The sequence below is a fragment of the Crinia signifera genome, chromosome 12 (genome assembly GCF_055691185.1).
Source record: "Crinia signifera chromosome 12, ASM5569118v1, whole genome shotgun sequence".
Lineage (NCBI taxonomy): Eukaryota > Metazoa > Chordata > Amphibia > Anura > Myobatrachidae > Crinia > Crinia signifera.
This window is the reverse complement of record NC_139228.1, coordinates 3,213,720-3,238,845: the sequence shown is the minus strand read 5'-3', so window position 1 is coordinate 3,238,845 and position 25,126 is coordinate 3,213,720. Positions and strand designations below refer to the sequence as shown.

The window sequence follows — 25,126 nt, the reverse complement described above, 5'->3', positions numbered from 1 at the left end:
GATTACACTAATTGGGGGTACATGTTCTACTAGTTAAAATTGCCACCTCCCAAAAAACTAATATTGACCATTTTGACTTAATAAACTAAATCCACTTCTCACAACAGGTTGGGGAGCGCGCGGAAAGGGGGGGGGGGGGGGGTGCAGCTTTTGTCACCCTCCTGCTTAGGCTATTGCTAAAAAAATCAGAATGAGTCTCAGAGATCCCTAGGATGACTGCAAGGGACACGGCCACTAGGGGCAGCATGGGTCTGATGCTCTGTCAGTCCCTCGCCCCTGAGTTGACCTATTCTAAAGAGTCAGCGTAACCACTGCGGTTGGTATAATGGTTAGCATTACTCTCTCACAGCACTGAGGACCTGAGTTCAGTTTCCAGTGCATCTGTGTGGAGTTTGTATGTCCCCTGATGCTGAAGTCTCCTAGCGCACTGCACAAACAGCTGGCTGCTAACAAAAGCTAGCGTCCGTGTGATAAGGGATACAGGCTGTAAGCTCTGCAGGGCAGGTGGCGATGTGAGCGGCTGAAATATTCTCTGTAAAGCGCTGGGGAATGTGGGTAAAATAAATAAGGTCACTGTAGGGACTAATGATCCCTTCCTTAAAAAGTTTGTTGTTGTGTAGGCTCAGATGCCTGTGTGTGGCGTAAGTGAGCCTTTGCCAGCATCATAGATACATGGTGCTATGGTGCCACCTGCAGGCTGCTTGGAGACAGTGCACTATAGTTAAAGTACAGCAAACATATATACGGTAGTCGGTGTACTGCTGTAACCAATAGCAATCATTGGGATATCAGTTTTGATCTCTATGTGCAAGTTAATGTGATGAAAGATGATATTTGATTGGTTGCTACGGGATACAACAACACAGGTGCGGCATATAACTGGGGGGTGTCATACCTCATCTGGTCGTAGTTGGACTCTTCCTCCTGCGTGATCTTGCCTGGCTCCCAGCTGTGCCTGCGGAACGAGTCCCGGACGTGGGCGGAGGCACGCAGGTTGTAGTACCTTCTCAGCGGGACCCCCAGGAACCTGTCCTGCTCCTCGTCCTGAAGGTCCATGTCGCTCGGCGTGTGCGGCTCCACGGCGGACATGCAGCGCTGCTTGTGGCCCCTCATCATGAAGGGCCCGGTGTCACTCCCTGGCGTGAAGACTTCAGCGTTATTCATTCCTGTCCCCGTCGCTGCACACGCCAGGCACTGCGGGTGACACAGAATTAGCCAATGGGGATTTAACGCGGAAGCGATTGTGTACATGGATCCAGTAAGCGGGGTACGTTATTATGGGGGTACCACCAGCCAGCCCTCACACAATGTATTCCCGTATAACCCCCAGAAACCTTTACCCTCTATAACGTCAGGTGGGCACATACCTCCTAAAAGGGCACAGGATGAGAGGAAGCATTCTGTGAGACCCCGGGGGTATGGGGTACACCAGGGAACCACGGCGACATCAGTCTGCTGCAAACAGAGGAACAAGACAGTAAGTCATGGGGCAATTAGGGGAGCAGGAAACCCCCATATCACTGGTGGTGTACTGATGAGTCATACGGTCAACACTGTGAAGGCCAAAATACATTAGGTCGACAGCTAAAGGTGGACAGTGCTTCGGTTGACACAAGCAATAGGTCGACAATGGGAAGGTCAAAAGGTCACGTTTTTAATGTCCTGAATTTCAACGTAAGTAAACATGGACACCGTGTCAGCGTACCGCTGCGCTCAGCACCATTAGAGTCTCCGTCCACGCTCTGGCGGGTGGTCGGCATGAAATACCATCTGCCACCAGAAAATTAAAAAAAGTTAAAAACTCATATTGACCTTTTGACTGTTGACCTTCCTATTGTCGCTTGTGTCGACCATCCGAGCCCGTTGACCTTAGCCACTTCATAGTGTTGACCTTGTGTCAGTCCGATACCCAGGGTCTGTGCATAAGCAGAGCTCGGCTATCGATGGTTTAGACAATCGACCATCACTAGTAGCCTTCTTGCGAGCAGGGCCCTCCTACCTGTGACTGTCTGTAAATACCCTGTTTGTTGTATCACTGTCTCCTTTATAAAGCGCTACGGAATCTGCTGCGCTATATAAGACGCTGTAACGGAATCTGCTGCGCTATATAAGACACTAACGGAATCTGCTGCGCTATATAAGACGCTGTAACGGAATCTGCTGCGCTATATAAGACACTAACGGAATCTGCTGCGCTATATAAGACGCTGTAACGGAATCTGCTGCGCTATATAAGACACTAACGGAATCTCCTGCGCTATATAAGACACTGTAACGGAATCTGCTGCGCTATATAAGACACTGTAACTGAATCTGCTGCGCTATATAAGACACTGTAACTGAATCTGCTGCGCTATATAAGACGCTGTAACGGAATCTGCTGCGCTATATAAGACACTGTAACGGAATCTGCTGCGCTATATAAGACGCTGTAACGGAATCTGCTGCGCTATATAAGACGCTGTAACGGAATCTGCTGCGCTATATAAGACACTAACGGAATCTGCTGCGCTATATAAGACGCTGTAACGGAATCTGCTGCGCTATATAAGACGCTGTAACGGAATCTGCTGCGCTATATAAGACGCTGTAACGGAATCTGCTGCGCTATATAAGACGCTGTAACGGAATCTGCTGCGCTATATAAGACACTAACGGAATCTGCTGCGCTATATAATACACTGTAACGGAATCTGCTGCGCTATATAAGACGCTGTAACGGAATCTGCTGCGCTATATAAGACACTAACGGAATCTGCTGCGCTATATAAGACGCTGTAACGGAATCTGCTGCGCTATATAAGACACTGTAACGGAATCTGCTGCGCTATATAAGACGCTGTAACGGAATCTGCTGCGCTATATAAGACACTGTAACGGAATCTGCTGCACTATATAAGACACTGTAACAGAATCTGCTGCGCTATATAAGACACTGTAACGGAATCTGCTGCGCTATGTAAGACGCTGTAACGGAATCTGCTGCGCTATATAAGACACTGTAACGGGATCTGCTGCGCTATATAAGACACTGTAACGGAATCTGCTGCGCTATATAAGACACTGTAACGGGATCTGCTGCGCTATATAAGACACTGTAACGGAATCTGCTGCGCTATATAAGACACTGTAACGGAATCTGCTGCGCTATATAAGACACTGTAACGGAATCTGCTGCGCGATATAAGACACTGTAACGGAATCTGCTGCGCGATATAAGACACTGTAACGGAATCTGCTGCGCTATATAAGACACTGTAACGGAATCTGCTGCTATATAAGACACTGTAACGGAATCTGCTGCGCTATATAAGACGCTGTAACGGAATCTGCTGCGCTATATAAGACACTGTAACGGAATCTGCTGCGCTATATAAGACGCTGTAACGGAATCTGCTGCGCTATATAAGACGCTGTAACGGAATCTGCTGCGCTATATAAGACGCTGTAACGGAATCTGCTGCGCTATATAAGACACTGTAACGGAATCTGCTGCACTATATAAGACGCTGTAACGGAATCTGCTGCGCTATATAAGACACTGTAACGGATTCTGCTGCGCTATATAAGACACTGTAACGGAATCTGCTGCTGCTATATAAGATGCTGTAACGGAATCTGCTGCGCTATATAAGACGCTGTAACGGAATCTGCTGCGCTATATAAGACACTGTAACGGAATCTGCTGCGCTATATAAGACGCTGTAACGGAATCTGCTGCGCTGTATAAGACACTGTAACGGAATCTGCTGCGCTGTATAAGACACTGTAACGGAATCTGCTGCGCTATATAAGACACTGTAACGGAATCTGCTGCGCTATATAAGACACTGTAATGGAATCTGCTGCGCTATATAAGACACTGTAACGGAATCTGCTGCGCTATATAAGACACTGTAACGGAATCTGCTGCACTATATAAGACACTGTAACGGAATCTGCTGCTCTATATAAGACACTAACGGAATCTGCTGCGCTATATAAGAAACTAACGGAATCTGCTGCGCTATATAAGACGCTGTAACGGAATCTGCTGCGCTATATAAGATGCTGTAACGGAATCTGCTGCGCTATATAAGACGCTGTAACGGAATCTACTGCTATATAAGACGCTGTAACGGAATCTGCTGCGCTATATAAGACGCTGTAACGGAATCTGCTGCGCTATATAAGACACTGTAACGGAATCTGCTGCTCTATATAAGACGATGTAACGGAACCTGCTGCGCTATATAAGACACTGTAACGGAATCTGCTGCGCTATATAAGACACTGTAACGGAATCTGCTGCTCTATATAAGACGCTGTAACGGAACCTGCTGCGCTATATAAGACACTGTAACGGAATCTGCTGCTGCTGCTATATAAGACACTAACGGAATCTGCTGCGCTATATAAGACACTGTAACGGAATCTGCTGCGCTATATAAGACGCTGTAACGGAATCTACTGCTATATAAGACGCTGTAACGGAATCTGCTGCGCTATATAAGACACTGTAACGGAATCTGCTGCTCTATATAAGACACTGTAACGGAACCTGCTGCGCTATATAAGACACTGTAACGGAATCTGCTGCTGCTATATAAGACACTAACGGAATCTGCTGCGCTATATAAGACGCTGTAACGGAATCTGCTGCGCTATATAAGATGCTGTAACGGAATCTGCTGCGCTATATAAGACACTGTAACGGAATCTACTGCTATATAAGACGCTGTAACGGAATCTGCTGCACTATATAAGACGCTGTAACGGAATCTGCTGCGCTATATAAGACACTGTAACGGAATCTGCTGCGCTATATAAGACGCTGTAACGGAATCTGCTGCGCTATATAAGACGCTGTAACGGAATCTGCTGCGCTATATAAGACGCTGTAACGGAATCTGCTGCGCTATATAAGACGCTGTAACGGAATCTGCTGCGCTATATAAGACACTGTAATGGAATCTGCTTCGCTACATAAGAAACTGTAACAGAATCTGCTGCGCTATATAAGAAACTGTAACAGAACCTGCTGCGCTATATAAGACACTGTAACGGAATCTGCTGCGCTATATAAGAAACTGTAACGGAACCTGCTGCTCTATATAAGACGCTGTAACGGAATCTGCTGCACTATATAAGACACTGTAACGGAACCTGCTGCGCTATATAAGACACTGTAACGGAATCTGCTGCACTATATAAGACGCTGTAACGGAATCTGCTGCGCTATATAAGACGCTGTAACGGAATCTGCTGCGCAATTTAAGACACTGTAACAGAATCTGCTGCGCTATATAAGACACTGTAACGGAATCTGCTGCGCTATATAAGACACTGTAACGGAATCTGCTGCGCTATATAAGACACTGTAACGGAATCTGCTGCGCTACATAAGACGCTGTAATGGAATCTGCTGCGCTATATAAGACGCTGTAACGGGATCTGCTGCGCTCTATAAGACACTGTAACGGAATCTGCTGCGCTATATAAGACGCTGTAACGGAATGTGCTGCACTATATAAGACGCTGTAACGGAACCTGCTGCGCTATATAAGACACTGTAACGGAATCTGCTGCGCAATATAAGACGCTGTAACGGAATCTGCTGCGCTATATAAGACACTGTAACGGAATCTGCTGCGCTATATAAGACACTGTAACGGAATCTGCTGCGCTACATAAGACACTGTAACGGAATCTGCTGCGCTATATAAGACGCTGTAACAGAACCTGCTGCGCTACATAAGACACTGTAACGGAATCTGCTGCGCTATATAAGACACTGTAACGGAATCTGCTGCGCTATATAAGACGCTGTAACGGAATCTGCTGCACTATATAAGACACTGTAAATAAATAAATATAATCAGCAATTCCTTAATAAAAACATCAAAATGTAATTTAACGTTTGGGGGGTCCGCGCTTTGGGTCATTGTGCGATGAGCCTGGCGCACTATTGGGGGGTCCGCGCTTTGGGTCATTGTGCATAATTCCGGAGTAGACACAACCCTGGGAGAGGACAAGGCCCAGGCCTGGGTAAAGGGGTCAGTGAGTCAGGTTAGTGCTGTGCGGTGCTCCAGTGAGCCATAGTTGGAGTCTGCAGGAGGGGGGTAGGGAGTGGGGGTCTGTTTAATTACTGCTATCTCACAGACAGGTCTCTCTCCCCTGGTGAGTGAAGCTGATTGCCAGTGACTTGTCTCTGTATGTAACCCAAGCTGGGCGGTGACCCCATCACTGGCACAAAGGCGAGACCACCAGAGCATGGCATAGAGCCCATTAATGTACAGCCGGACTGACTCATACGCCTGAAGGCAGGACCCCTGTGTAAGATTAACATGGCCTCACAGGTGAGCCACAGGGAAAACGCATACGTAGCCATTCCTATATACGGCCAGAAATGGTTATTGCAGAATTTACAGAGGCCAGTATACAGGGATTCTAATTCTACACAGGCCTATTCGGGATACCAATGCATATGCCATCATGGGGATTCCAAATGTACTAACCGGTATGTAAAATACGGCTGGCATCTGATCCGAAAATACGCCTCATTTCCCAGGTGAATTTGGGTGAAGCCTGTACGGATCAGTCAGATCACTCAGACCAGTCATGTCACTCAGACCAGTCATGTCACTGTGGGAAAATAAAGATATTGGGTGAGATTTAATAGGATGAGAGATTCAGAAAGCGAGAGATTTGGTGAGAAATCTCCAGGTTTTTTAAAGCGGCAATCATTTACACGTCAAAATAAAACTCGCTTTGCAGTGTAGCTGATTGCCGCTTTAAAAAAACCTGGAGATTTCTCACCAAACCTCTCACTTTCTGAATCTCTCATCCTATTAAATCTCACCCATACTTTCCTGGTTTTAGAAATTCAGGTGAAAAATAAGTTGGTGTTTTCCAGGATTTCTAAAACGAGCACCAGGCTCATGGGGCGGTCCTGGTACCCAAAATACGGGGGTCAAAAAGGATAGTGGTCCCCCACCCGGCCCTTCTCAATGTGCGTCAGATACAGTACAGGGACCGTTATATACCACCTGCCATAGGACAGTGCCTCAGCCCCCACCCGGCCCTTCTCCTGTGTCTGCGAGTGACCAGCTGTATAGGGTACAATGTGCATCAGATACAGTACAGGGACAGTTATATACCACCTGCCATAGGACAGTGCCTCAGCCCCTACCCGGCCCTTCTCCTGTGTCAGTGAGTGTCCAGCTGTATAGGGTACAATGTGCATCAGATACAGTACAGGGACAGTTATATACCACCTGCCATAGGACAGTGCCTCAGCCCCCACCCGGCCCTTCTCCTGTGTCAGTGAGTGTCCAGCTGTATAGGGTACAATGTGCATCAGATACAGTACAGGGACAGTTATATACCACCTGCCATAGGACAGTGCCTCAGCCCCCACCCGGCCCTTCTCCTGTGTCTGTGAGTGACCAGCTGTATAGGGTACAATGTGCGTCAGATACAGTACAGGGACCGTTATATACCACCTGCCATAGGACAGTGCCTCAGCCCCCACCCGGCTCTTCTCCTGTGTCAGTGAGTGTCCAGCTGTATTGGGCACAATGTGCATCGGATACAGTACAGGGAGAGTTATATACCACCTGCCATAGGACAGTGCCTCAGCCCCCACCCGGCTCTTCTCCTGTGTCGGTGAGTGTCCAGCTGTATAGGGCACAATGTGCATCGGATACAGTACAGGGAGAGTTATATACCACCTGCCATAGGACAGTGCCTCAGCCCCCACCCGGCTCTTCTCCTGTGTCAGTGAGTGTCCAGCTGTATAGGGTACAATGTGCATCAGATACAGTATAGGGACCGTTATATACCACCAGCCATAGGACAGTGCCTCAGCCCCCACCCGGCCCTTCTCCTGTGTCAGTGAGTGTCCAGCTGTATAGGGCACAATGTGCATCGGATACAGTACAGGGAGAGTTATATACCACCTGCCATAGGACAGTGCCTCAGCCCCCACCCTGCCCTTCTCCTGTGTCTGCGAGTGTCCAGCTGTATAAGGTACAATGTGCGTCAGATACAGTACAGGGACAGTTATATACCACCTGCCATAGGACAGTGCCTTAGCCCCCACCCGGCCCTTCTCCTGTGTCAGTGAGTGTCCAGCTGTATAGGGTACAATGTGCATCAGATACAGTTCAGGGACAGTTATATACCACCTGCCATAGGACAGTGCCTCAGCCCCCACCCGGCCCTTCTCCTGTGTATGCGAGTGTCCAGCTGAATAGGGTACAATGTGCATCAGATACAGTATAGGGACCGTTATATAACACCTGCCATAGGACAGTGCCTCAGCCCCCACCCGGCCCGTCTCCTGTGTCAGTGAGTGTCCAGCTGTATTGGGCACAATGTGCATCAGATACAGTACAGGGACAGTTATATACCACCTGCCAAAGGACAGTGCCTCAGGCCCCACCCAGCTCTTCTCCTGTGTCGGTGAGTGTCCAGCTGTATAGGGTACAATGTGTGTCAGATACAGTATAGGGACCGTTATATACCACCTGCCATAGGACAGTGCCTCAGCCCCCACCCGGCCCTTCTCCTGTGTCAGTGAGTGTCCAGCTGTATAAGGTACAATGTGCGTCAGATACAGTACAGGGACAGTTATATACCACCTGCCATAGGACAGTGCCTCAGCCCCCACCCGTCCCTTCTCCTGTGTCAGTGAGTGTCCAGCTGTATAGGGTACAATGTGCGTCAGATACAGTACAGGGACAGTTATATACCACCTGCCATAGGACAGTGCCTCAGCCCCCACCCGGCCCTTCTCCTGTGTCTGTGAGTGTCCAGCTGTATAGGGTACAATGTGCGTCAGATACAGTACAGGGACCGTTATATACCACCTGCCATAGGACAGTGCCTCAGCCCCCACCCGGCCCTTCTCCTGTGTCAGTGAGTGTCCAGCTGTATAGGGTACAATGTGCGTCAGATACAGTACAGGGACAGTTATATACCACCAGCCATAGGACAGTGCCTCAGCCCCCACCGGGCCCTTCTCCTATGTCTGCGAGTGTCCAGCTGTATTGGGCACAATGTGCGTCAGATACAGTACAGGGACCGTTATATACCACCTGCCATAGGACAGTGCCTCAGCCCCCACCCGGCCCTTCTCCTGTGTCGGTGAGTGTCCAGCTGTATAGGGTACAATGTGCGTCAGATACAGTACAGGGACAGTTATATACCACCTGCCATAGGACAGTGCCTCAGCCCCTACCCGGCCCTTCTCCTGTGTCAGTGAGTGTCCAGCTGTATAGGGTACAATGTGCATCAGATACAGTACAGGGACAGTTATATACCACCTGCCATAGGACAGTGCCTCAGCCCCCACCCGGCCCTTCTCCTGTGTCTGCGAGTGTCCAGCTGTATTGTGCACAATGTGCGTCAGATACAGTACAGGGACAGTTATATACCACCTGCCATAGGACAGTGCCTCAGCCCCCACCCGGCCCTTCTCCTGTGTCAGTGAGTGTCCAGCTGTATAGGGTACAAAGTGCGTCAGATACAGTATAGGGACAGTTATATACCACCTGCCATAGGACAGTGCCTCAGCCCCCACCCTGCCCTTTTCCTGTGTCAGTGAGTGTCCAGCTGTATAGGGTACAATGTGTGTCAGATACAGTACAGGGACAGTTATATAACACCTGCCATTGGACAGTGCCTCAGCCCCCACCCGGCCCTTCTCCTGTGTCTGCGAGTGTCCAGCTGTATAGGGCACAATGTGTGTCAGATACAGTACAGGGACAGTTATATAACACTTGCCATAGGACAGTGCCTCAGCCCCCACCCGGCCCTTCTCCTGTGTCTGCGAGTGTCCAGCTGTATTGGGCACAATGTGCGTCAGATACAGTACAGGGACAGTTATATACCACCTGCCATAGGACAGTGCCTCAGCCCCCACCCGGCCCTTCTCCTGTGTATGCGAGTGTCCAGCTGTATAGGGTACAATGTGCGTCAGATACAGTACAGGGACCGTTATATACCACCTGCCATAGGACAGTGCCTCAGCCCCCACCCGGCCCTTCTCCTGTGTCTGCGAGTGTCCAGCTGTATAGGGCACAATGTGCATCAGATACAGTACAGGGACAGTTATATACCATCTGCCATAGGACAGTGCCTCAGCCCCCACCCGGCCCTTCTCTTGTGTCAGTGAGTGTCCAGCTGTATAGGGTACAATGTGCGTCAGATACAGTACAGGGACCGTTATATACCACCTGCCATAGGACAGTGCCTCAGCCCCCACCCTGCCTTTCTCCTGTGTATGCGAGTGTCCAGCTGTATAGGGTACAATGTGCGCCAGATACAGTACAGGGACCGTTATATACCACCTGCCATAGGACAGTGCCTCAGCCCCCACCCTGCCCTTCTCCTGTGTCTGCGAGTGTCCAGCTGTATAGGGTACAATGTGCGTCAGATACAGTACAGGGACCGTTATATACCACCTGCCATAGGACAGTGCCTCAGCCCCCACCCTGCCCTTCTCCTGTGTCTGTGAGTGTCCAGCTGTATAGGGTACAATGTGCGTCAGATACAGTACAGGGACAGTTATATACCACCTGCCATAGGACAGTGCCTCAGCCCCCACCGGGCCCTTCTCCTATGTCTGCGAGTGTCCAGCTGTATTGGGCACAATGTGCGTCAGATACAGTACAGGGACCGTTATATACCACCTGCCATAGGACAGTGCCTCAGCCCCCACCCGGTCCTTCTCCTGTGTCAGTGAGTGTCCAGCTGTATAGGGTACAATGTGCGTCAGATACAGTACAGGGACAGTTATATACCACCTGCCATAGGACAGTGCCTCAGCCCCCACCTGGCCCTTCTCCTGTGTCAGTGAGTGTCCAGCTGTATAGGGTACAATGTGCGTCAGATACAGTACAGGGACAGTTATATACCACCTGCCATAGGACAGTGCCTCAGCCCCCACCCGTCCCTTCTCCTGTGTCTGCGAGTGTCCAGCTGTATAGGGCACAATGTGCGTCAGATACAGTACAGTGATAGTTATATACCACCTGCCATAGGACAGTGCCTCAGCCCCCACCCGGCCCTTCTCCTGTGTTTGCTATTACTTACACCTTACAACCAGGGGACAGTAAAAGGAACTTTACCACTTTGGGGCTGGGAAGGAGAAGGGGGGGGGGGGGGGGGGGGGTAATAAATACCTGTCTGCCTGCATCATGCCTATATAAAGCCCTGCTGATTGAGGTACGGCGGGACATTAATTATAGATGAATGCATGATCTGAGTGGATAAGGAGGAGTCCCTGAGGTATGCACTCTATGCAGTGTACACAGTGCTGTACATATAGGGACAGGAGAGGATGGCAAGTAATGCAGCCCCCCACCCATAAAAACAGGGTTAGGGGCGACAACTTGAAGGCATAGCATATTAGTCGCAATGCGCTGCAGCTGTATACATATACCCCTCAGCACAAATATGGAAATGACATTTAAACAAAGGTTGTATCAATCTTTGTTGGGCTTAGAAGAGCGATGTTCTGCAGGTCAGTAATGTAATAATCTGCAGGATATATCACTATGTACCTGTCAGGGGGTAGATGGGACAGAGCGATGTTCTGCAGATCACTAGGGAGGTCAGTAATGTAATAATCTGCAGGATATATCAATATATCACTATGTACCTGTCAGGGGGTAGATGGGACATAGCGATGTTCTGCAGGTCACTAGGGAGGTCAGTAGTGTAATAATCTGCAGGATATATTACTATGTACCTGTCAGGGGGTAGATGGGACAGAGCGATGTTCTGCAGGTCACTAGAGAGGTCAGTAATGTAATAATCTGCAGGATATATCACTATGTACCTGTCAGGGGGTAGATGGGACAGAGCGATGTTCTGCAGATCACTAGTCAGTAATGTAATAATCTGCAGGATATATCACTATGTACCTGTCAGGGGGTAGATGGGACAGAGCGAAGTTCTGCAGGTCACTAGAGAGGTCAGTAATGTAATAATCTGCAGGATATATCACTATGTACCTGTCAGGGGGTAGGGGGAACAGAGCGATGTACTGCAGGTCACTAGAGGTCAGTAATGTAATAGTCTGCAGGATATATCACTATGTACCTGTCAGGGGGTAGATGAGACAGAGCAATGTTCTGCAGGTCACTAGAGGTCAGTAATGTAATAGTCTGCAGGATATATCACTATGTACCTGTCAGGGGGTAGATGGGACAGAGCGATGTTCTGCAGGTCACTAGGGAGGTCAGTAATGTAATAATCTGCAGGGTATATCACTATGTACCTGTCAGGGGGTAGATGGGACAGAGCGATGTTCTGCAGGTCACTAGGGAGGTCAGTAATGTAATAATCTGCAGGATATATCACTATGTACCTGTCAGGGGGTAGATGGGACAGAGCGATGTTCTGCAGATCACTAGGGAGGTCAGTAATGTAATAATCTGCAGGATATATCACTATGTACCTGTCAGGGGGTAGATGGGACAGAGCGATGTTCTGCAGATCACTAGAGTGGTCAGTAATGTAATAATCTGCAGGATATATCACTATGTACCTGTCAGGGGGTAGATGGGACAGAGCGATGTTCTGCAGATCACTAGGGAGGTCAGTAATGTAATAATCTGCAGGATATATCACTATGTACCTGTCAGGGGGTAGATGGGACAGAGCGATGTTCTGCAGATCACTAGAGTGGTCAGTAATGTAATAATCTGCAGGATATATCACTATGTACCTGTCAGGGGGTAGATGGGACAGAGCGATGTTCTGCAGATCACTAGGGAGGTCAGTAATGTAATAATCTGCAGGATATATCACTATGTACCTGTCAGGGGGTAGATGGGACAGAGCGATGTTCTGCAGGTCACCTGGGAGGTCAGTAATGTAATAATCTGCAGGATATAATATCACTATGTACCTGTCAGGGGGTAGATGGGACAGAGCGATGTTCTGCAGGTCACCTGGGAGGTCAGTAATGTAATAATCTGCAGGATATAATATCACTATGTACCTGTCAGGGGGTAGATGGGACAGAGCGATGTTCTGCAGGTCACCTGGGAGGTCAGTAATGTAATAATCTGCAGGATATAATATCACTATGTACCTGTCAGGGGGTAGATGGGACAGAGCGATGTTCTGCAGGTCACCTGGGAGGTCAGTAATGTAATAATCTGCAGGATATAATATCACTATGTACCTGTCAGGGGGTAGATGGGACAGAGCGATGTTCTGCAGGTCACCTGGGAGGTCAGTAATGTAATAATCTGCAGGATATAATATCACTATGTACCTGTCAGGGGGTAGATGGGACAGAGCGATGTTCTGCAGTACACTAGAGAGGTCAGTAATGTAATAATCTGCAGGATATATCACTGTGTACCTGTCAGGGGGTAGATGGGACAGAGCGATGTTCTGCAGGTCACTAGAGAGGTCAGTAATGTAATATTCTGCAGGATATATCACTATGTACCTGTCAGGGGGTAGATGGGACAGAGCGATGTTCTGCAGGTCACTAGAGAGGTCAGTAATGTAATAGTCTGCAGGATATATCACTATGTACCTGTCAGGGGGTAGATGGGACAGAGCGATGTTCTGCAGGTCACCTGGGAGGTCAGTAATGTAATGTAGGTGGCACTGACGCCATGACAGAAGTAGAGGGTACCTGCCAGTCTGTTCCTAGAATACTATAGTGTGACTAATCCTTAGAAGAGTGTAAGCTCTTTGTGAAATGGCACAAATAACTGTATACTGTACTTTATGCTTAAGCAAGCTGTATGCTGGGACATGTAGTCCCACAACACATGGTATACCTGTATTAGTAGAACCTCCTTATGTAGGCAGTTGGAAGAGCATTGGCAGCAGCCCAGGGCACAGCTGATACCAGGTACCCTCCAGTATAGAGGTAAATATATGCCCTTCCAGCTTCCTGCTGGGATCTGCTCACACTGTGTCTGCTCCCTGTACTCTGACTGAGCACCTGGAATAATCTACCTGCCTGACCCCGCCCCCATATAGGAAGTGGCTATCTGATTGGCTGCACACCTGCTAGACACAAACCTTGGTAACTAGCAGGCAGCCATAAAGGGTGACTGTCCCAAGCAAGGACAGAGACTATGGGCCAGATGCACTACATACCTCCCAGCATGACCCTCTACAGGAGGACACATTGCTCTGTTTCTGGACTTCTTCCTTAATTAATGATTGCCAGCACCTGTGTTGAAGCGCCTTTCTTATCAATAAACCTGTGTGAAACAGGTGCTGGCAATCCTACATTATGAGGGAAGTCCAGGAACAGAGCAATGTGTCCTCCTGGAGAGGGTCATGTTGGAAGGTATGGTGGCACTAAGCTTCAAACGTGATAAAATGGAGAGTGATAAACAGCCAGCCAATCAGCTCCTGCCTGTCATGTCACAGACTGTGTTTGAAAAATGTGAGTCAGGAGCTGATTGGCTGGCTGTTTATCACTCTCCATTTTATCACTTTTGAAGCTTAGTGCACCTGGCAGACCTCGTGTATCTACCATCCCGCTGATGGCACAAATGCATCATCATTATTATTAGCTGCCCACTTGCACTATTGTGTACAATCAGTGGTAAATAGTGACCCACCATTACGTTCCCGCTTCTGGATAACATGTGCCTTGTACCCGCCAGTGTCGAGTACAGGAGTGGTAAGTGCCAGGTGATGGCGGCAGACTTAGCTGGGTAAGCTGGGTATATCCCAATATCACTACGTCCCATTAGATGCACAATAATAATATAGGAATTAAAGGTCTATTTATTATACATGTGAGACAACAAGAAATCAGTATGGCGACCTGGATCGCAGTGCGATATGCCATCCTAGCAGTGGTATGCAGTAAGAAGCAGACGTACTGCTCCATTCCACCCTGTATGCTGCATGTAGTGGCCCCTGGCAGTGGGGGAGGGGGGTTTCTGGGCAAATGGAAACCCCCCTCCCTCCTCTGTTTGCTTAAGATATTTCATTTTAGCTACTGTAGATATACCAGAGAGGGGTACACTGCCGGGGCAGAGAGAAGGCACGGCGGGGGAAGTGCGCCCAATTCCGTTAGCGCCTTATACACCTGCCATATTAATGAGGAGACGGATCACCACGGTAACCACAGGTAACCGGCAATAACAGCACCCCTCTCTCTCCCAGGTGGGGATCAGTTGGTCCCCAGCAAGTTGTTACACAGTCATTAGGTCGACATGCAGGAAGGTCGACAGGGTCATTAGGCTAGCAGTCAAAAGGTCCACATGGGGTTTTTCACAGTTTTTTTTACCCAAATGTTGACGCAGTCGACATGGACCGCTGCGCTCACCGTGCTTCGGGCTCAGTTCCTCGCTGTGCTCGGCACACTATTTTATTCTCCCACCACGCCCTAGTGGATGGTAGGGCATGAAATACCGCCTGTCGGCACATGTCGGCTCAAAAACAATGAAAACCCCATGTTGACCTAATGAACGTGTCAACCTAATGACCCTATCGACTTAACCCATGTCAATCTAGATTCATGTCGACCTTCCTGCATGTCGACCTAATTACTGTCTAACAACTTGCTGGTGACCCAATGACTATATCGCTCTCTCCCTACCACTCCCACCAGGGCGCTGACCTGCGTATCAGCCAGGCTCCGTGTCATAAAACTTGGAGAAAAATAATAATAATCGGTAGCTCTGGATCATCGATGGTAAAAGTAGTCACCATTGGTCACAGGTCATTGATGATTTCAAATCATCGATGGTCGATGGCCATCCCAAATTCATTTAATTCACCCCCGAAAGTCTCAACCAGGTATTACTGACTGTAGGTACTCCCTCCTCGCTACAGTACAGTTACTCCCACACTCCAGGTATTACTGACTGTAGGTACTACCTCACTGCTACAGTACAGTTACTCCCACACTCCTGGGTACTGACTGTAGGTACTCCCTCCTCGCTACAGTACAGTTACTCCCACACTCCAGGTATTACTGACTGTAGGTACTCCCTCCTCGCTACAGTACAGTTACTCCCACACTCCAGGTATTACTGACTGTAGGTACTCCCTCCCTGCTACAGTACAGTTACTCCCACACTCCTGGGTACTGACTGTAGGTACTCCCTCACCACTACAGTACAGTTACTCCCACACTCCTGGGTACTGACTGTAGTTACTCCCTCCCTGCTACAGTACAGTTACTCCCACACTCCAGGTATTGCTGACTGTAGGTACTCCCTCACCGCTACAGTACAGTTACTCCCACACTCCAGGTACTATTGACTGTAGGTACTCCCTCACCGCTACAGTACAGTTACTCCCACACTACAGGTACTACTGACTGTAGGTACTCCCTCCCTGCTACAGTACAGTTACTCCCACACTCCTGGGTACTGACTGTAGGTACTCCCTCACCACTACAGTACAATTACTCCCACACTCCTGGGTACTGACTGTAGTTACTCCCTCCCTGCTACAGTACAGTTACTCCCACACTCCAGGTATTACTGACTGTAGGTACTCCCTCCACGCTACAGTACAGTTACTCCCACACTCCAGGTACTATTGACTGTAGGTACTCCCTCACCGCTACAGTACAGTTACTCCCACACTACAGGTACTACTGACTGTAGGTACTCCCTCAACACTACAGTACAGTTTCTTCCAGGTACTATTGACTGTAAGTACTCCCTCACTCCTACAGTACAGTTACGCCCACACTCCAGGTACTTCTGACTATAGGTACTTCCTCACTGCTACAGCATAATTACTCCCACACTCCAGGTACTTCTGACTATAGGTACTCCCTCACTGCTACAGTACAGTTATTCCCATACTCCATGTACTACTGACTGTAGGTACCTTCTCACCACTACAGTACAGTTATTCCCAGGTACTAATGACTGAAAGTACTCCCTCACTCCTACAGTACAGTTACTCCCACACTCTAACTGATGGTACTTCCCTCACCACTACTACGAACTGTACTACTGTAGGTACTCTCTCACTGCTAAAGTACAGTTATTCCCACACTCCAGGTACTATTAACTGTAGGTACTCCCTCACTGCTACAGTACAGTTACTCCCTCACTACAGGTACTACTGACTGTAGGTACTCCTTCACCGCACCGCTACAGTACAGTTACTCCCACATTCCGAGTGCTACTGACTAAAGTACTCCCTCTCTACTACAGTACAGTTACTCCCACACTCTAGCTACAACTGACTGTAGGTACTCCCTCACTGCTACAGTACAGTTATTCCCACACTCCAGGTACTACTGACTGTAAGAACTCCCTGACCGCTAAAGTACAGTTACTCCCAGGTACTACTGACTGTAGGTACTTCTTCACCGCACCGCTACAGTTACTCCCACACTTCGAGTGCTACTGACTAAAGTACTCCCTCTCTACTACAGTACAGTTACTCCCACACTCTAGGTACAACTGACTATAGGTACTCCCTCAGTCCTACAGTACAGTTACTCCCACACTCCAGGTACTACTGACTGTAAGAACTCCCTCACCGCTACAGTACAGTTACTCCCACACTCTGGGTGCTACTGACTGTAGGTACTCCCTCACTACTACAGTACAGTTATTCCCACACTCCAGGTACTACTGACTGTAAGTACTCCCTCACCGCTAAAGTACAGTTACTCCTACACTCCAGGTACTACTGACTGTAGGTAATCCCTCAATGCTACAGTACAGTTACTCCCACACTCCAGGTACTACTGACTGTAAGAACTCCCTCACCGCTACAGTACAGTTACTCCCACACTCCAGGTATTACTGACTGTAGGTACTCCCTCCTCGCTACAGTACAGTTACTCCCACACTCCAGGTATTACTGACTGTAGGTACTCCCTCCCTGCTACAGTACAGTTACTCCCACACTCCTGGGTACTGACTGTAGGTACTCCCTCACCACTACAGTACAGTTACTCCCACACTCCTGGGTACTGACTGTAGTTACTCCCTCCCTGCTACAGTACAGTTACTCCCACACTCCAGGTATTACTGACTGTAGGTACTCCCTCACCGCTACAGTACAGTTACTCCCACACTCCAGGTACTATTGACTGTAGGTACTCCCTCACCGCTACAGTACAGTTACTCCCACACTACAGGTACTACTGACTGTAGGTACTCCCTCCCTGCTACAGTACAGTTACTCCCACACTCCTGGGTACTGACTGTAGGTACTCCCTCACCACTACAGTACAATTACTCCCACACTCCTGGGTACTGACTGTAGTTACTCCCTCCCTGCTACAGTACAGTTACTCCCACACTCCAGGTATTACTGACTGTAGGTACTCCCTCCACGCTACAGTACAGTTACTCCCACACTCCAGGTACTATTGACTGTAGGTACTCCCTCACCGCTACAGTACAGTTACTCCCACACTACAGGTACTACTGACTGTAGGTACTCCCTCAACACTACAGTACAGTTTCTTCCAGGTACTATTGACTGTAAGTACTCCCTCACTCCTACAGTACAGTTACGCCCACACTCCAGGTACTTCTGACTATAGGTACTTCCTCACTGCTACAGCATAATTACTCCCACACTCCAGGTACTTCTGACTATAGGTACTCCCTCACTGCTACAGTACAGTTATTCACATACTCCATGTACTACTGACTGTAGGTACCTTCTCACCACTACAGTACAGTTATTCCCAGGTACTAATGACTGAAAAGTACTCCCTCACTCCTACAGTACAGTTACTACCACACTCTAACTGATGGTACTCCCTCACCGCTACTACTAACTGTACTACTGTAGGTACTCTCTCACTGCTAAAGTACAGTTATTCCCACACTCCAGGTACTATTAACTGTAGGTACTCCCTCACTGCTACAGTACAGTTACTCCCTCACTACAGGTACTACTGACTGTAGGTACTCCTTCACCGCACCGCTACAGTACAGTTACTCCCACATTCCGAGTGCTACTGACTAAAGTACTCCCTCTCTACTACAGTACAGTTACTCCCACACTCTAGCTACAACTGACTGTAGGTACTCCCTCACTGCTACAGTACAGTTATTCCCACACTCCAGGTACTACTGACTGTAAGAACTCCCTGACCGCTAAAGTACAGTTACTCCCAGGTACTACTGACTGTAGGTACTTCTTCACCGCACCGCTACAGTACAGTTACTCCCACACTTCGAGTGCTACTGACTAAAGTACTCCCTCTCTACTACAGTACAATTACTCCCACACTCTAGGTACAACTGATTATAGGTACTCCCTCAGTCCTACAGTACAGTTACTCCCACACTACAGGTACTACTGACTGTAGGTACTCCCTCACTGCTACAGTACAGTTACTCCCACACTACAGGTACTACTGACTGTAGGTACTCCCTCACCGCTAAAGTACAGTTACTCCTACACTCCAGGTACTACTGACTGTAGGTAATCCCTCAATGCTACAGTACAGTTACTCCCACACTCCAGGTACTACTGACTGTAAGAACTCCCTCACCGCTACAGTACAGTTACTCCCACACTCCAGGTACTACTGACTGTAGGTACTCCTTCACAACACCGCTACAGTACAGTTACTCCCACACTCTGGGTGCTACTGATTGTAGGTACTCCCTCACTACTACAGTACAGTTATTCCCACACTCTAGGTACTACTGACTGTAGGTACTACCTCACTGCTACAGTACAGTTACTACCACACTCCGGGTGCTACTGACTGTAGGTACTCCCGCACTGCTACAGTATAGTTACTTTCACACTACAGGTACTACTGACTATAGGTACTCCTTCACCACACCGCTACAGTACAGTTACTCCCTCACTCTAGGTACTCTCGCCATACTTCCCCACAGGTAAACCTGCATGCCAGATATTCCCACAATCCAGGTGCTCTCTCTCTCTCTCCCATCCTACAGGTATACCCACAATACAGGTGCTCTCTTCCCCCATCCTACAGGTATACCCACAATACAGATGCTCTCTCTCCCATCCTACAGGTATTCCCACAATACAGATGCTCTCTCCCCCATACTACAGGTATACCCACAATACAGGTGCTCTCTTCCCCCATCCTACAGGTATACCCACAATACAGATGCTCTCTCTCCCATCCTACATGTATTCCCACAATACGCTTGCTCTCCCCCATACTACAGGTATACCCACAATGCAGGTGCTCTCTCTCCCCCATCCTACAGGTATACCCACAATACAGGTGCTCTCTCTCCCATCCTACAGGTATTCCCACAATACAGGTGCTCTCTTCCCCCATCCTACAGGTATACCCACAATACAGGTGCTCTCTCTCTCTCCCATCCTACAGGTATATCCACAATACAGGTGCTCTCTCTCCCATACTACAGGTATACCCACAATACAGGTGCTCTCTCTCCCATCCTACAGGTATACCCACAATACAGGTGCTCTCTCTCCCATCCTACAGGTATGCCCACAATACAGGTGCTCTCTCTTTCCCATCCTACAGTTATATCCACAATACAGGTGCTCTTTCTCCCATCCTACAGCTATACCCACAATACAGGTGCTCTTTCTCCCAACCTACAGGTATACCCACAATACAGGTGCTCTCTTCCCCCATCCTACAGGTATACCCACAATACAGATGCTCTCTCTCCCATCCTACATGTATTCCCACAATACGCATGCTCTCTCCCCCATACTACAGGTATACCCACAATACAGGTGCTCTCTTCCCCCATCCTACAGGTATACCCACAATACAGGTGCTCTCTCTCCCATCCTACAGGTATTCCCACAATACAGGTGCTCTCTTCCCCCATCCTACAGGTATACCCACAATACAGGTGCTCTCTCTCTCTCCCATCCTACAGGTATATCCACAATACAGGTGCTCTCTCTCTCTCCCATCCTACAGGTATACCCACAATACAGGTGCTCTCTCTCCCATACTACAGGTATACCCACAATACAGGTGCTCTCTCTCCCATCCTACAGGTATGCCCACAATACAGGTGCTCTCTCTCTCCCATCCTACAGTTATATCCACAATACAGGTGCTCTCTCTCCCATACTACAGGTTTACCCACAATACAGGTGCTCTCTCTCCCATACTGCAGGTATTCCCACAATACAGGTGCTCTCTATCCCATACTACAGGTATACCCACAATACAGGTGCTCTCTCTCCCATACTGCAGGTATTCCCACAATGCAGGTGCTCTCTCTCCCATCCTACAGGTATTCCCACAATACAGGTGCACGCTCTCCCATCCTACAGGTATTCCCACAATGCAGGTGCTCTTTCTCCCATCCTACAGGTATACCCACAATACAGGTGCTCTCTCTCTCTCTCCCATCCTACAGGTATTCCCACAATACAGGTGCTCTCTCTCCCATCCTACAGGTATTCCCACAATACAGGTGCTCTCTGTCCCATCCTACAGGTATACCCACAATACAGGTGCTCTCTCTCTTACCCTACAGGTATTCCCACAATGCAGGTGCTCTCTATCTGCCCTTTTACAGGTATTCCCAGAATACAGGTGCTCTCTCTCCCATCCTACAGGTATGCCCACAATACAGGTGCTCTCTCTCCCATCCTACAGGTATTCCCACAATACAGGTGCTCTCTTCCCCCATCCTACAGGTATACCCACAATACAGGTGCTCTCTCTCTCTCCCATCCTACAGGTATATCCACAATACAGGTGCTCTCTCTCCCATACTACAGGTATACCCACAATACAGGTGCTCTCTCTCCCATCCTACAGGTATACCCACAATACAGGTGCTCTCTCTCCCATCCTACAGGTATGCCCACAATACAGGTGCTCTCTCTTTCCCATCCTACAGTTATATCCACAATACAGGTGCTCTTTCTCCCATCCTACAGCTATACCCACAATACAGGTGCTCTTTCTCCCAACCTACAGGTATACCCACAATACAGGTGCTCTCTTCCCCCATCCTACAGGTATACCCACAATACAGATGCTCTCTCTCCCATCCTACATGTATTCCCACAATACGCATGCTCTCTCCCCCATACTACAGGTATACCCACAATGCAGGTGCTCTCTCTCCCCCATCCTACAGGTATACCCACAATACAGGTGCTCTCTCTCCCATCCTACAGGTATTCCCACAATACAGGTGCTCTCTTCCCCCATCCTACAGGTATACCCACAATACAGGTGCTCTCTCTCTCTCCCATCCTACAGGTATATCCACAATACAGGTGCTCTCTCTCCCATACTACAGGTATACCCACAATACAGGTGCTCTCTCTCCCATCCTACAGGTATACCCACAATACAGGTGCTCTCTCTCCCATCCTACAGGTATGCCCACAATACAGGTGCTCTCTCTTTCCCATCCTACAGTTATATCCACAATACAAGTGCTCTTTCTCCCATCCTACAGCTATACCCACAATACAGGTGCTCTTTCTCCCAACCTACAGGTATACCCACAATACAGGTGCTCTCTTCCCCCATCCTACAGGTATACCCACAATACAGATGCTCTCTCTCCCATCCTACATGTATTCCCACAATACGCATGCTCTCTCCCCCATACTACAGGTATACCCACAATACAGGTGCTCTCTTCCCCCATCCTACAGGTATACCCACAATACAGGTGCTCTCTCTCCCATCCTACAGGTATTCCCACAATACAGGTGCTCTCTTCCCCCATCCTACAGGTATACCCACAATACAGGTGCTCTCTCTCTCTCCCATCCTACAGGTATATCCACAATACAGGTGCTCTCTCTCTCTCCCATCCTACAGGTATACCCACAATACAGGTGCTCTCTCTCCCATCCTACAGGTATTCCCACAATACAGGTGCTCTCTCTCCCATCCTACAGGTATTCCCACAATACAGGTGCTCTCTTCCCCCATCCTACAGGTATACCCACAATACAGGTGCTCTCTCTCTCTCCCATCCTACAGGTATATCCACAATACAGGTGCTCTCTCTCCCATACTGCAGGTATTCCCACAATACAGGTGCTCTCTATCCCATACTACAGGTATACCCACAATACAGGTGCTCTCTCTCCCATACTGCAGGTATTCCCACAATGCAGGTGCTCTCTCTCCCATCCTACAGGTATTCCCACAATACAGGTGCACGCTCTCCCATCCTACAGGTATTCCCACAATGCAGGTGCTCTTTCTCCCATCCTACAGGTATACCCACAATACAGGTGCTCTCTCTCTCTCTCCCATCCTACAGGTATTCCCACAATACAGGTGCTCTCTCTCCCATCCTACAGGTATTCCCACAATACAGGTGCTCTCTGTCCCATCCTACAGGTATACCCACAATACAGGTGCTCTCTCTCTTACCCTACAGGTATTCCCACAATGCAGGTGCTCTCTATCTGCCCTTTTACAGGTATTCCCAGAATACAGGTGCTCTCTCTCCCATCCTACAGGTATGCCCACAATACAGGTGCTCTCTCCCCATCCTACAGGTATACCCACAATACAGGTGCCCTCTCCCCATCCTACAGGTATTCCCACAATGCAGGTGCTCTCTTTCCCATACTACAGGTATACCCACAATACAGGTGCTCTCTTCCCCCATCCTACAGGTATACCCACAATACAGGTGCTCTCTTCCCCCATCCTACAGGTATACTCACAATACAGATGCTCTCTCTCCCATCCTACAGGTATTCCCACAATACAGGTGCTCTCTATCCCATACTACAGGTATACCCACAATACAGGTGCTCTCTTCCCCCATCCTACAGGTATACTCACAATACAGATGCTCTCTCTCCCATCCTACAGGTATTCCCACAATACAGGTGCTCTCTGTCCCATCCTACAGGTATACCCACAATACAGGTGCTCTCTCTCTTACCCTACAGGTATTCCCACAATGCAGGTGCTCTCTATCTGCCCTCCTACAGGTATACCCACAATACAGGTGCTCTCTCTCCCATCCTACAGATATACCCACAATACAGGTGCTCTCTCTCCCATCCTACAGGTATTCCCACAATTAAGGTGCTCTCTCTCCCATCCTACAGGTATGCCCACAATACAGGTGCTCTCTCTCCCATCCTACAGGTATATCCACAATACAGGTGCTCTCTCTCCCATACTACAGGTTTACCCACAATACAGGTGCTCTCTCTCCCATCCTACAGGTATTCCCACAATGCAGGCGCTCTCTCTCCCATCCTACAGGTATTCCCACAATACAGGCGCTCTCTCTCCCATCCTACAGGTATGCCCACAATACAGGTGCTCTCTCTCCGATCCTACAGGTATTCCCACAATACAGGTGCTCTCCCATCCTACAGGTATTCCCACAATACAGGTGCTCTCTCCCATACTACAGGTATACCCACAATACAGGTGCTCTCCCCCCCATCCTACAGGTATACCCACAATACAGGTGCTCTCTCCCATCCTACAGGTATGCCCACAATACAGGTGCTCTCTCTCTCTCCCATCCTACAGGTATTACCACAATACAGGTGCTCTCTCTCTCCCATCCTACAGGTATTCCCACAATACAGGTGCTCTCTCTCCCACCCTACAGGTATGCCCACAATACAGGTGCTCTCTCCCATCCAACAGGTATTCCCACAATGCAGGTGCTCTCTCCCCCATCCAACAGGTATACCCACAATAAAGGTGCTCTCTCCCCATACTACAGGTATTCCCACAATACAGGTGCTCTCTCCCATCCTACAGGTATTCCCACAATATAGGTGCTCTCTCTCTCTCCCACCCTACAGGTATACCCACAATACAGGTGCTCTCTCTCCCACCCTACAGGTATGCCCACAATACAGCTGCTCTCTCCCATCCTACAGGTATTCCCACAATACAGGTGCTCTCTCTCTCCCATACTACTGGTATTCCCACAATACAGGTGCTCTCTCCCCATACTACAGGTATTCCCACAATACAGGTGCTCTCTCCAATCCTACAGGTATTCCCACAATACAGGTGCTCTCTCCCATACTACAGGTATGCCCACAATACAGGTGCTCTCTCTCCCATACTACAGGTATACCCACAATACAGGTGCTCTCTCTCTCTCCCTACAGGTATGCCCACAATACAGGTGCTCTCTCTCCCATCCTACAGGTATACCCACAATACAGGTGCTCTCTCTCTCTCTCTCCCTACAGGTATGCC

The 25,126-nt window shown here is 48.8% G+C and overlaps 1 protein-coding gene across 3 annotated transcripts in view; it reads right to left on the bottom strand.

Annotated features, from left to right (window-relative positions):
• ARHGEF2 (Rho/Rac guanine nucleotide exchange factor 2) overlaps nt 1-25,126 on the bottom strand; it is a 151,455-nt gene that overhangs the window by 104,653 nt on the left and 21,676 nt on the right. For all 3 annotated transcript variants that reach the window (XR_014466243.1, XM_083166675.1, XM_083166676.1), the window contains exons 2-3: nt 1,368-1,455; nt 896-1,194 (exon numbers count right to left, since the gene is read on the bottom strand). Coding sequence is in view for 2 of the 3 variants with exons in the window: in XM_083166675.1 (XP_083022801.1) it covers nt 896-1,164 (269 nt within the window). In the remaining variant the exon portion in view is untranslated. The remainder of the gene's footprint in view (nt 1-895; nt 1,195-1,367; nt 1,456-25,126) is intronic.